The 13131-nt window shown below is 39.1% G+C and overlaps 1 protein-coding gene across 1 annotated transcript in view; it reads left to right on the top strand.

Annotated features, from left to right (window-relative positions):
• PRKD1 (protein kinase D1) overlaps window positions 1-13131 on the top strand; it is a 317805-nt gene that overhangs the window by 224265 nt on the left and 80409 nt on the right. The window contains exons 3-4 of the mRNA XM_008152921.3: window positions 7496-7627; window positions 8705-8865. Coding sequence (XP_008151143.2) covers window positions 7496-7627; window positions 8705-8865 — 293 coding nt within the window. The remainder of the gene's footprint in view (window positions 1-7495; window positions 7628-8704; window positions 8866-13131) is intronic.

Raw genomic sequence — 13131 nt, 5'->3', positions numbered from 1 at the left:
TTCCTTCTAATTTTTCTATGACTTGGTTTTTTATTTTAACTTTTTACTCTCTGGTACAAAATGTATATTTTTATAAGCTTACAAATTAAATTTTCCCCAAGTAGCTAATTACTTCTAATTGTTAATCATTTGTTAAATAGTTTTTCCTTGATAAATTGACTTTTGATATCTCTTCTATTGTATTTTAAATTTATACAGAGTGTATTTCTGTGTTATCAATTCTTTCTTGTGGATCAGGAGTGTATTACACAAATAATATGTGGTACATTTTTGAGTCCTCATTTTTTATTCATTTGGGCCTATTAAAAATAGTTTATTTTTAAGTCTTTAGTTAATCTTTCTTCAATCATCCTGGATTTGTAGATTTCACTTCCTTCTTGAGTATATTTGTTATTTTCTTTAAATTTGAAGACAGTTCGCTTTTAGAAAAGGTAGAAGCAAAAGTGCAATTGACTAGTTCAGCTTTTTCTGTTTTGTCAGCATTAAACTGTATTTTTCCATGGTTCAAGCCTATCTTTGTTTCATTCTTTCCGCATGTAACACAGCTAAAAGGCCCTTTTGTTCTGTTTCAGTTTTTTCCTTCTCTTGCCTTCCCGGGTGGCTCTCCCTGGCCAAGCCACTGATTGCCGTCCCCCTGCCCCTGTGTTGCTGGGTCTGCAGTTGGTGTGCATCTTTCTCCAGAGGACCTCATCAGAGAGTTTCCTGAGCAGTGACATCAGTGTCTGTACCTCCCAAACCCCTTTTCTTCCTCATTAGGGTGACCTGTTATTGTGCTATCAATCTGGCTTGTGAGATCTTTATTCCTCTTGGAGCCATATTTTTTACATTCTCTGACCATGCACTTATTATTATAAAATATTTTCCCAGAACTTTCCAAACTGCCTAATCAACATATCTAACTACTTTTTATGTTTTTTTACTATTAGCTGCTATAATCTCTGGGGTGATATATTCACAGACTTCCAAGTTCCCATTGCACTTCACTAACATTTTTCTGGTCAGATGTAAGTTAAAAAGAGAAATTCCCCTTTTTTTTCCCCCTTTAGCCATCCAAAAGATGCTCTGGTAAATGTCTCAACAAGAATTGAATGTTCTCATTGCTGGGGAGGTATCTCCAGGTATAACAACAATATGAAATGTGTGTTTAATTGGAACAGTAATTGCATGACGGGAGAATCTGGTACAAAAGGAGTTTGAAGAGACTGAGACCAAAGGAGAAACAGAAATGGCCAGCCTCATGGTGTAGGTGTGTGTGCATGGGAGGTGATGGAGGGGGGTAGACACATGCAGGCTTAATTTTACAAGTACTGCCTCACATCTGGGCCACAATAGCGTGGAGGTGATCTGTGGTCATCTCTCAGTTATCTGCATCATGGACACTCTTGCTAACTCTCTTAAAAGTGCACAAAAGACAATGAAGTGTCAAGAATAGTTACAATTACAAAGAAATACGTAGATAATCCTATAAATTATCAATAATTAAATAAAAAATCAGACCTTATAAAAATGTTTCCTCTTTTTTTTTTTAATATTCAATCATATATTTTTATGGATTTTTAGAGTGAGAGTGAGGCAGGGGAGAGAGAGAGAGAGAGGTGAGAGAGAAACATCAATTGGTTGCCTTCCAATCATGTCCCAGCCAGTAACGAACTATAACCTAAGTATGTGCCCTGACTGGAAATCGAACCCGCAGCCTTTTGGTGCATGGGATTGTGCTCCAACCAGCTGAGCCACCCAGCCAGGGTTTGTCTTCTTTTCTTTATTTCATTCTCTGCCTTTCAAAATATTCTCATCCTTCAAGAATCTGTTCCAGGCAGTCTCAGCCCCCTTTCTTTTATGTTTCTATCCCTGCATTTTTTATTATTCATGGGTCATTCTCATTTTGACTTTGAATCCTTAACAACAGATACTATTCATTTTTCTATTTCTGACCTACACTACATTACCTAGTAGGTTCTAGATGTATTTATAGCATATAACATAAATTAACTATGATGCTTGAAGGTATTAAGACTGCTTGGTTCACATGAGCTGATTTAAGAAAAAGACACGGAAGTATCTTAATTTTAAATGCTTGCTTTTGGAACTGTGACAACCAGTTAGAAGTTACAAAGGAGTATTTGGGACTCATAAAAAAAACAAACACTTTCTAATAATTTGAAGTCTCTCTGCTATGTGTGTGTGTGGGTGAATGGCAGGATGCTAACTGGAGATGGTTAGGATGTTTCTCATCCAGAACACTTTAAAACAGATGAATAAGTGTGTTGATGTTGGGAGAGTGATATCCAGAAGCTATTTTCAATATTGCAAAGGCTAAGGGAAAAACAAACTTGTCTCAACAAATCTTCACAGCTTTTAAAAACTCCCCAGTGTCTTGCTTTTGGCCAGACTTACTGACTGAATGTGGTGACACTGGTTATCATCCTATCTAATAAAAGAGTACTTTGCAAATTGACCGTCACTCCAAGACACAAGATGGCCGCCCCATATGGTCAAAGATCCTGCCCCCATGTGGACACAAGATGGCCACCACAAGATGGCCAGTAGGGGAGGGCAGTTGGGAGGGACCAGGTCTGCAAGGGAGGGCAGTTGTGGGTGATCAGGCCAGCAGGGGAGGGCAGTTGGGGGCAACCAGGCCTGCAGGGGAGGGCAGTTAGGGGCAATTGGGCTGGTTGGGGAGCAGTTAAGCATCGATCAGGCTGGTAGGGGAGAGGTTATGGGGTGATCAGGCTGGCAGGCAGAAGCGGTTAGGGGCAATTGAGCAGAGGCAGGTGAGCAGTTGGGAACCAGCAGTCCTGGATTGTGAGAGGGATATCCCTCAAGAGGTCCCAGATTGGAGAGGGTGCAGGCTGGGCTGAAGGACAACCCCTCACCCCCCGTGCACGAATTTCATGCACCGGGCCTCTAGTCTATATATAAAGACGTAATATGCAAATTGTCTATTACTGCATCACAGCAATGACCTTTCAACAGGCTGGGAGGGGCTTTGCACGGCGTGGGGCAGGGCTGCGTGCGCAACTGGTCACCAGGAGATGTATGGAGCACCTCTAGGTCCCTGCCCCCGCAGGTGGCGGCAGCTCCCTCTCGCCTCTTGAAGCAGCATGGCTCCCTCCTGGCTCCAGTGGGTGGCAGTGGCTCGCTCCCGGCTCCTGCAGTAGAGGTGCGGCCCCTGTGGAAGCAGTGTGGCTGCCTCCCACCAGCTCCTGCGGAAGCCGCGGGAGGCCTATGGCGTGTGATATCACAGGCTGGGCCACTAGTGTAAATATAAGCTCTAACTGGCCTGTAGTTCTGCATTAATGTTACTTTTTATAAAAATTTAAAAAACTAGTTATTGTTACTAACTCCAATTGGGATGGGGAAGGATTTCAAAAAAATGGAGTCTATGCAGAAAGCATATTGATTTTATCTTTTTTTTATCATGACCTGAATTAATTTCATTCTGTACATTATTTCATAGACTCTTCTCCCCAGTAGTTTTTGCATTTCTGAGATAAGGGTGCATCTTATAATGGTGGTGTATATTATTTAACTACTGTTTTTTGTTAATCTTTCCAAGTGTCTTATAAAATAAAGATGTAGTTTGTTATTCATAGTGTTTCAATGGCCAGAGAAATATCAGAGTGGCTGAGAGAGTTTGTATGGTACAGGTGTCAGGACTATTTGGTCCAAGATTTTATGTTACCTTGGGCAGCTTCTTAATTTCTCTGAGACTCAGTTTTCTCATTTATAAAATGGAAATAATAATATGTACTTCATAGATTGCTTGCAAAAAATTGAGTGAGGTGATACTTGCAATATGTTAAACTTTTATGTTTTTATGATATCTGGCCCAACTTGTTATTGTCAGAAAGAGTTAATGTTACTCCCTTATTGCCAAAATTACCAGTAAAAAATTTACTGAAAATCTTGGAAAATCTGATATGTTTTTATTTTATTATGCAAATAATTTTGACCCCCAGAAGTTATTTATTTTGCTTTGGAAGCCTCATTTCATGTGTACTGCTAACCAAATGCTTTATTCCATTTTGTGCAACAATTTATAATGAACCTTAAAAGAACTACTGATTATCTTAGAGTTTTTTGGCTCAATTACCTATTTCAAATGTTCATTGACTAAGGAAAGCACGTCATTTTCTCCTCTCCTGCACACTGGCGTATAACAATAGACTGTGAATAGAGCAAATCAAAGAAACACAAATACCAGTGTAAGGGGCCCATTGTGTTCAGTTTGTAGCTCTGTCATATGGTTTTAATTTAGGTCGACTGATTGATTATAACAGACTGACAGATAGCACATTGTTCATCTCCTGGAATCTCTAGACCCTTTAATATTCTTATTCTTATCTGTCCATTTGGATTCCAAAACTTAAGTGAAATGGAATTACAGCATTCACTTTGTTTTCCTGTGCTAAGTGATTATCTCTGAAGTGCAATTTTGTGATTAGGTGAGATGGCATGCATACACCCAGCTATGCTGGTTCCCCGGGGTGCAGAACAAGTACATTCATAATGAATGGAGGTTGTGCTTTGATTTCAAATGGATGTAAAACCTCACCACACTTGGTAGTTTTATTTTTAAAATGTATTTAATTATTTTAACATTAACAGGAAAATATTAAAATTGAACTTTAGAAAATGGCATTTAAACATAAGTCAAGGGTGCTAACAGCTTATGAATGTTAATCCCTTTAAAAAAGTGAATAAACGTACTTACCTGACATAAATTGGGAGGGGGGGATTTACTGAAAATCTTCAGTTTAATTATTTATATTCTTCCTGATTAATTTAGAAAACTATATGCAACTTGGTGTTAGTATTGTCAAATTCTAATGTGTCTTATTTTGAAAACTACAGTAATTATTCAACTACTTGTCATAGTTGTTTGGTCCTTGAGGGGGTAGGAGTGGGGATGGAGAAGCCAGGAGTTAATGGTTGGCATAAAATATCTTCTTTAACTATTTTCTTTGATGTTATAAAAGCAAATTTTGTCCTTGAGTATGTGAGAACAACTTTAAAGTGGATTTAGCATTCCCAAATTTAGACACATTTTGATCAAACCACAAAAGGTGCCCAGACAGTACTCAGGTTAGGATTCCATGTGGACAAGGCTGGGCACAGTAACCTTGATCAGCTCCATCTTCCACACTTAACTCTCCTAGCATAGTGTTCAGTATACAGTCAGAGCTTAATGAATCTTAGTTGCTCCTGTTATTATTCTCTTTATCTTTCCAATTGCATAAAAATTATACCTTGAATAAGTTGATAGGTGATTTCCAATAATACAGTACATTAATTTCGGGGTAAAGTACTTTTATTCAAGGTTCAAGGAACAACCAACCCATTAAAATTTTAATCTTCTATTATGGTCCCGTTATATGTCCTGTGAACCCTCAATAATATTCTTTCTGGTAGAACTGACTCACCTGCCCTGATGGATGTGGAACCTTCACACTTGTCTCCAGAATTGTGGATACCTATGTAGCAGAGATGAATTGCCTACTTTTTCATCCTTCACTCTGTCACACCTTGCAGACTTGAGTGAACAGGTATTTTATAAATGTCCTCAGTGATTACCCCACAGCCTGCCATCCAGGCACCAGGAGGACAACTGCCAATGTTTATTCCCCACATCATGGGGCTATTGGATATAATTCTGCTGGCAGAGTTAGGGAAGATAAGCTGTATCGCAGATAATAATGAAAAGGACAGTATATTGGGGCCCAAACACCTGTGGGTTGTAGTCCTATTTCTCTTTAGTATCTATGTAACTTATGTAGCTTCTTGAACCTTAGAAGTTCTTTTATAATTACTGTGGGCTTCTTTTGTTTGTTTGTTTGCCTTTCCTGCTAGTCTGGTAGGCTCTGTGGAGATGTCTTCCTTATCTTTACATGTTTGTCCCAGGCCTTGTCCCATTGGAAGCCTTGGTGGTGCTTAACAAATGTATATTGAAAAAGTAAGGCAAGAGGACAGACATTAGGAAGAGAGAGGAATAGAAGGATATATTGAAGGCCTAAAATCTCCCCAAATTCTCTTTGAATAAAAACCTTATGAAATCAAGTGCACATGGGTCTGTCTTAACATTTATGGACGTTTCAAGTGTAAGGGCCTGGGGAAGTCACCATCAGTCAGACCTTCTCTTTTAGTGTCTGAGAAACTGAGGCAGGCTCCATGGGCAAATGGGCAATGGCAGAGCTTCATCCAGCTCTTCTCATCCCAGGCCATATCTCTGCACTGTACTGAGCAGTCTCCACATCAGGCTATGTGTCCAAATAGGTCTAAAAGCTACGCCATTACCCATTAGAATTTGGGGAAAAGAGGTTGTCTTTCACTTTCAATTCTCTATACCTATTTCTGGACTTGAACAACAACAAAATGCATCAGCCATTTTTATAACATCATAAAATGTGTAGAAAAACATAATTTTTAAAAAATAATTAATTTTAATATTCTGTGTGAGTACCATCCTCTATAATAAAGAGGTAATATGCAAATTGACCATCACACCCTCACAAGATGGCTGCCTATGACCAGGCCGGCAGGGGGGCTAGTGAGGGATATCCAAATGACTGAACAGCAGGCTGCGTGGGGCGACCAGGCTGGCAGGGGTGGGGGGGCAGTTGGGGGCAATTACGCCGGCAGGGGGGGCCATGTGGGGCAACTAGGCCAGCGGGGGTGGGCAGTTGGGGGTGACCAGGCTGGCGGGGGGGGCAGTAAAGGGTGACCAGGCTGGCGGGGGGGAGGGGCGGGCAGTTAGGAGCGACCAGGCCAGCAGGGAGGGAGAGGCAGTTGGGGGTGACCTGGCCGGCAGGTGGGGCAGTTAGGGGTGACCTGGCCGGCAGGTGGGGCAGTTAGGGGCGACCAGGTCGGCAGGGGTGGGGAGTTAGGGGTGATCAGGCTGGCACGCAGAGGCAGTGAGGGGCAGCTTGCTTATTTTTAGCTCAGGATTTAAATGCCTACCTATAGTGCCTAAGAGCTCAAATAACTGTCTCCCCCAGAGGAGGCCACTCAGATTTCTTCTCTCTTCCAATTGGGCACCACTCTTCTCATGTACCCATTCGGGTCATATTCAAGTATAGTATCTTCTGAGCTGTCTAAATTCACCATAATTTTCCTTTTTATTAATATTTCTGAATACCTTTCTGGTTCATTTAAGGGAAAGCAAAAGCAAGATGTTTTCAAGTAACATCAGGTATTTATAAGTCGAGTTAAGCTATCCTTTCATTCATGCTTTCTGCCAGCATTTTGGCTGTTTTCAAAGTGGCCTGCGACTGGCAAGCAGGAAGAGAAGAGCAAGAGTTGCTTTGGCACCACTTGCAAAACTGTGGTTGGAAAGAATGGAGTCTAATGGCTAAAAGCCAAGCTGGGTTGCAACTTATCTTTCCTTAACTTTGCCGGGAGAGTTATAGCTATACTTTATATTCATTATCTTGCATACTAATTATCTACAGATCAAGGGATCCATTCAACTCATTTTTTAACTTTGCTATCTTTACAGCTTCTGCCACCTTTGAAGACTTTCAGATCCGCCCCCACGCTCTCTTTGTTCATTCGTACAGAGCTCCAGCTTTCTGTGACCACTGTGGAGAAATGCTGTGGGGGCTGGTCCGTCAAGGCCTCAAATGTGAAGGTAAGGTATTCCTTCCCCAAACAAGTGGAGCACAGGCTGGAGTTATCTGCCTGTGTTGTGCCGTCTACAACAATGTCTTCTTCCCCTCAGATGTCTTCCAGGGACTTGGGAGATGCATGAATTCTTCTGTTCATTCCTTTACACTTCCCATCTTCAACATATTTGCTCTGATCTGGGAGACCCTATTCTCACATATTTTCCCTATACCCGTGGTCAGCAAACTGCGACTCGCGAGCCACATGCAGCTCTTTGGCCCCTTGAGTGTGGCTCTTCCACAAAATACCACGGCCCTGGGCGAGTCTATTTTGAAGAAGTGGCGTTAGAAGAAGTTTAAGTTTAAAAAATTTGACTCTCCAAAGAAATTTCAATCGTTGTACTGTTGATATTTGACTCTGTTGACTAATGAGTTTGCCGACCACTGCCCTATACCATATGAATAGGCTTCTTTTGTGTTGGCTATTTTGGCAACAGACAGAAAATAAAATTGGCATCTTAATTCAGATCTTGGAATAGTAGACATTCATTAAGTGTTTGTTGAAGTGAACAGATATTCAGGAAGTTCATCAAACCATCCCAGGTCACTCTGCTATTGAGTGGCGGATTACGGCTTGTATACCAGTATCATAGTTTTATCATCCTCTGTGGAAAAACCCCTTGAACCTGTGGAGCCAGGATTAAAATCAATGTAGTTCAGAATTTGTTCTGTTTTGTGATTAATTTCCCTATGTGTCCACTCACATTAGAACTTGTGGCAGCTGAAAATGGCTCAGGTTATCTCTTCGGAGTTTAGTTGCTGGATCTTTCAAAGCCAAAATCCATTATATCAGAGGACATTTGGAAAAAATGATAATCACAGTAGTTGCTGAGCTCATCCAATAAAATCGGAATTCAAAACCCAGGTTACTTACAGATTGGGAAAATAAATCAGAAAAAGCTCAAAAGAAAATGTGAATTTCTAAGTAGCCCCAGGAGAAATGGAAGCAGTACTATTGTAAAAAAATTCAAAACTTACAACTAAAACTAGAATATCTTTTATTTTATGGTTGAACAAAAGCCATTTTTATTTTCTTTTTCTAGGATGTGGTCTGAATTACCATAAGAGGTGTGCATTTAAAATCCCCAACAACTGCAGTGGCGTGAGGCGGAGAAGACTCTCAAACGTTTCCCTCACTGGGCTCAGCACGGTCCGCACAGTGTCTGCGGAGCTCTCCACCAGTGTCCCCGACGAGCCCCTTCTGGTAGGGCCTCCTGTTCATCCACTCCCCCTTCATGTGAGAAATCTGTGGGACAATGTGACAGCAGTGTCAGCCAAGACAGTGCCCTCCCTGCAAGGGAGGACACAGCCAGGGTGTAAATGTTTCCTTGGGGCCTGTGCTGTAGATTGGTCAAGGCTTCCTCAGCTATCCAACAGCTTGGAGTTTGCTTTTATCTGCGAGTTTACAAAATGTGTGAGGTTTCACTGTGGTCACAGGGCCGGAGCAGCACAAACTGATGTGTGAATTTTACAAAACGTAGTTTGCCAAAATTTGGAAAATAGAGATGAGCCATGTTTTTCTCTGAAGGTACTTTGTGGCATAGCTGGATATTTATTTGGAGAGAAAATTTGAAGTGTTCTCTTAATGCAGCGGTGGGGAACGTCCAGCCCACGGGCCATATAAGGCCCTGGGAATCATTTGGTCTGGCCCTGCCAAGGCCTTAGGGGTGAGTTAATTGAATGCTGACCAAAGATAGCAGGCTAATTTTTAAGTTGATTATTTTGGATGGCCTGTGATTGATGCTATAAGTATCCAAATGGCCCTTGGCAGAAAAAATGTTCCCCACCCATATCTTAATGGAAATATGAGAGTCTTTAATTGCATGGCATTACTAGCATACATTCCAGTGTATGGTCAGAAGGACACTATTGACAAATGCTGTGAGAAAAATAGCATTTAACACATTAAAGCATTCCATTAGCTGTAAAATATATAATTCATTTACATGGCTTAAATATTATTCTTTAGGAAAATTAAATTTGGATTTTTTAAACATTGAAAACAAAATAAAAATTGTGGTAATTATGTGAATTATTTAAAATAAGAACTTTTTTTTATGAAATTAGTTAATCATGTGAGGCTTTAAATTTCCCATATCTATTCCATCCCACAATGGATTTTACAAGAACTCTTTATAATCTAGCTGATGTAAAATTTAATTAAAGAAAAAAATTTAAAAATACTACAGCTTTTAGGATAAATAAATCCTTCTTGGAGTGGAGAGTGATGATACATATTTAAGACACCTAAAAAGTTTTATTAATTAGCTTCTTGTTTGAAACATATTTTATTGTGATCTCTATATCACTTTAATTTGTTATAGCCTAAACCAGACATATAACTCAATTGAATGCTCATTTTGATAATTAAGCAAATTTCGTACTCTGTTTTGGGAGAAAGCAGGTACTAAATTCCACCCACCAATAACTAGAAGAATGTATTATATTTTGTAACATTCAGAATGTATGTGTGTGACTATATATTGCTCCATAAACTTGTATTAATTGGAAATAGTGATTTAAGCACCTTACCGAAAGGTGCTTAAATCAAAAGCTATTTACTTTTTTTTAATCCTCACCCAAGTGTATATTTTTGTTGATTTGAGAGATAGAGGAAGGAAGAGAGAGAGAGAGAGAAACATTGATGTGAAAGAGAAACATCAATGGGTTGCCTCCTGCACATGCCCCCGAACAGGGATCGAACCCACAACCTTTTGGTATACAGGATGATGCTCCAACCAACTAAGCCACCGGGCCAGGGCAAAAGCTATTTATTTTTTCAAATAACTTTTCATTGTCACCTTCCCAAATCTGAAGTTTCTTGATTTAATTTGAATTTTTATAAGTTGTGATTTTACAAGTTACAACAGCTACTTTTGCTTTTGAGGATAGTCACTGAAAGTCATACTGTTTACAGGATAGACATTTATAAACAAGTTTAAGAAATAAAATTATAAATTAATTGTGTATTGTTTTCAGTTTTACCAGAAAAAGTTTTTTAAAAATTATTTAATATCTCACAAGAAATTGAAAGCTCTAAAGTCATTCATCATTAGAATAGATTAGGATCTAGATGATTAATGCTGAAGATTCTTCTTTTAAATCTAAGCCAACTTTTTATAACATATACACTATAGATGTTTATAGATATATACACACATATATAAATACTTTAAAACATCACACATATAAGTTAAGTTTTATAAGTATGGATTAAATTATACATTTAAATTATCATATGCATGCATATATGTATAAATATATAATTTATATATAGCTGTAGTTTAGGTTACGTAACTATATAGTAGGTCCTTAGGTTACGTCGGAGATCCGTTCCTATGGCGCAACATAACGCGATTTTCGCCTTAAGTCGGAACCCACCTACGTAAGCACCTACGTCACTCACATGGAGCACATACACAGCAGTAATGAAGTGAAACAGTAAAAAAGATTTAAAAGAAAGATAACAATTCCTGACCTTCACTTGTGGTAAATAAATAATAAAAAACATAAAGCATATATGTACATACGTCGAAATGACGGAACTTTTTTTTTTAATAAATAAATGGGAGATGGCGACGTAACCACAAAACGACGTACGTCGAGTCGGACGTAACCCGAGGACTGCCTGTAGTCTTTAACACAGGTTTTCATGTTTTAAACCACATTATTAAATTGCCTATTTAACCAAATTAAATAATTATTTAATTTTTTGAGATGCCTAATTCCAAATTATATTTTACAACAAATGTTGAAATCACTAGTGTTTTATTACTGAATGCAAATTTTTGTAGTAGAATGCTTAACTATATTTTTAAAGTATACTATTAAAAATCGTACTTTAACATGTCTATCAAGAATGCTTGTAAAATTGTGATCAAATCAGATACTTATGGGCCATAAGATACTTTGAAAAATATGATCATAAACGTTCATAACCTTGTATGAAATGCCCTGCAGGTAACTTTCAATGAGAAATGCCTCTGGGAATAATGTGTGACACTGACACAGCGGCTCTCAGAATTGTTTTCTGTACATCAGAGCCCATTGTACCCTCATGGGTGCATTTATGTCTCTTTTTATCCAATTCCTGAGAAAAGAGGAAATGTTGGCTCACCTTGAGGAAGCCTTGGATATCCCAGTTCTGTGGGCCATGCCTTGGCTCCTTTTTATAGGGCGAAACTACCCTGCTTTACTCAGGCATGCTTGGAGTACAAAGAGTATGTCCCTTTTTATCCCTAGGCAAGTCGTGAAAGGCCAGTAACTATGGTCTAAAATTTGTAGTGCGTGCTTAGTCACAGGTAATATTATGGCAATAACAGTTAAACCTATTAGTTTTATATACCATAAAGGACATTTTCCATTACTGAAAAGGATAATGGCATTGTTCATTAATGCCACCAGATCACCCATATTGCAAGTCGGCCATGATTGGTATATAGATTTCTCTCAAATGTAAGAAAATGATTTTTCTCTTCCCTACTTGATTCACTGTTTTGACTACAAAATCTCTATTTTACATGCAGATGAAGCTATGGGTAATTTCATTAATTTGTCCATTTTTGGCACATAAATTGAATTTCCAATTTCAATCATGTTGCTAACATAGGAAGAGAGGATAACAACACAGGTTATATGACAAGCTCTATCTCTCATCAACTTTGGCAGTAAACTGTATCAATTATACTAACCATAAAGCAGTTCATCTTAAGAAAATCCAAAATGTAGTCAATTTATGGCAGATAGCTATGTAGAGGTGTATATCATTTTGTAAATTATCACCAATATTAGAAAGAAACAAGAAAAATGCAGCAGATCCTTGAGTTGGACTCACTAATGTATTGTATCATTACATATAAATAGACATATTGAGATTATATCAATTTTAGAGACTTTTAGACAGTTGCAGAAGAGAATTTAGGATTAAAGGATCTTGAATTAGGAAGTTATTTTTATTGAAATATACCATTGAGCAAGTCAGAGACTAGGAAGATATGCCATTAAGCAAGTCACAAAATGGGAGGGTTTTTAATGTATGTCCTATATAATAAAACCCTAATATGCAAATAGACCAAAAGGAGGAACGGCCAGTCGCTATGATGCGCACTGACCTCAAGGGGGCAGGCACTTAATATAGGTGGTCAGTATGCTCCCATAGGGGGAGCGCCGCTGAGCCAGAAGCAGGGCTCACAGCTGGCAAGCGCAGTGGTGATGGCAGCAGTGCTAAGGACCGCTCAGGGGATGTCCGCCTGCCAGTTTAGGCCTGCTTCCCGGGAGCGGGCCTAAGCTGGCAGACGGACATCCCCCGAGGGGTCCTGGACTGCAAGAGGGCACTGGGCCTGTAGTATACTATAAAAAACTAAATTAGAATGTATAAAAACCATCTCTAAAAATGTTAGAAGACAGACAACTCCGTCCTGTATAGGCATAATATTTGAACACTTTACAAAAAAAAATAAAATAAAAAAAT

This window comes from Eptesicus fuscus, chromosome 5, assembly GCF_027574615.1.
Source record: "Eptesicus fuscus isolate TK198812 chromosome 5, DD_ASM_mEF_20220401, whole genome shotgun sequence".
In the NCBI taxonomy this organism is placed as follows: domain Eukaryota; kingdom Metazoa; phylum Chordata; class Mammalia; order Chiroptera; family Vespertilionidae; genus Eptesicus; species Eptesicus fuscus.
Note: the sequence above shows the minus strand (reverse complement) of the source record. Positions and strands in the feature narration are given on the sequence as shown.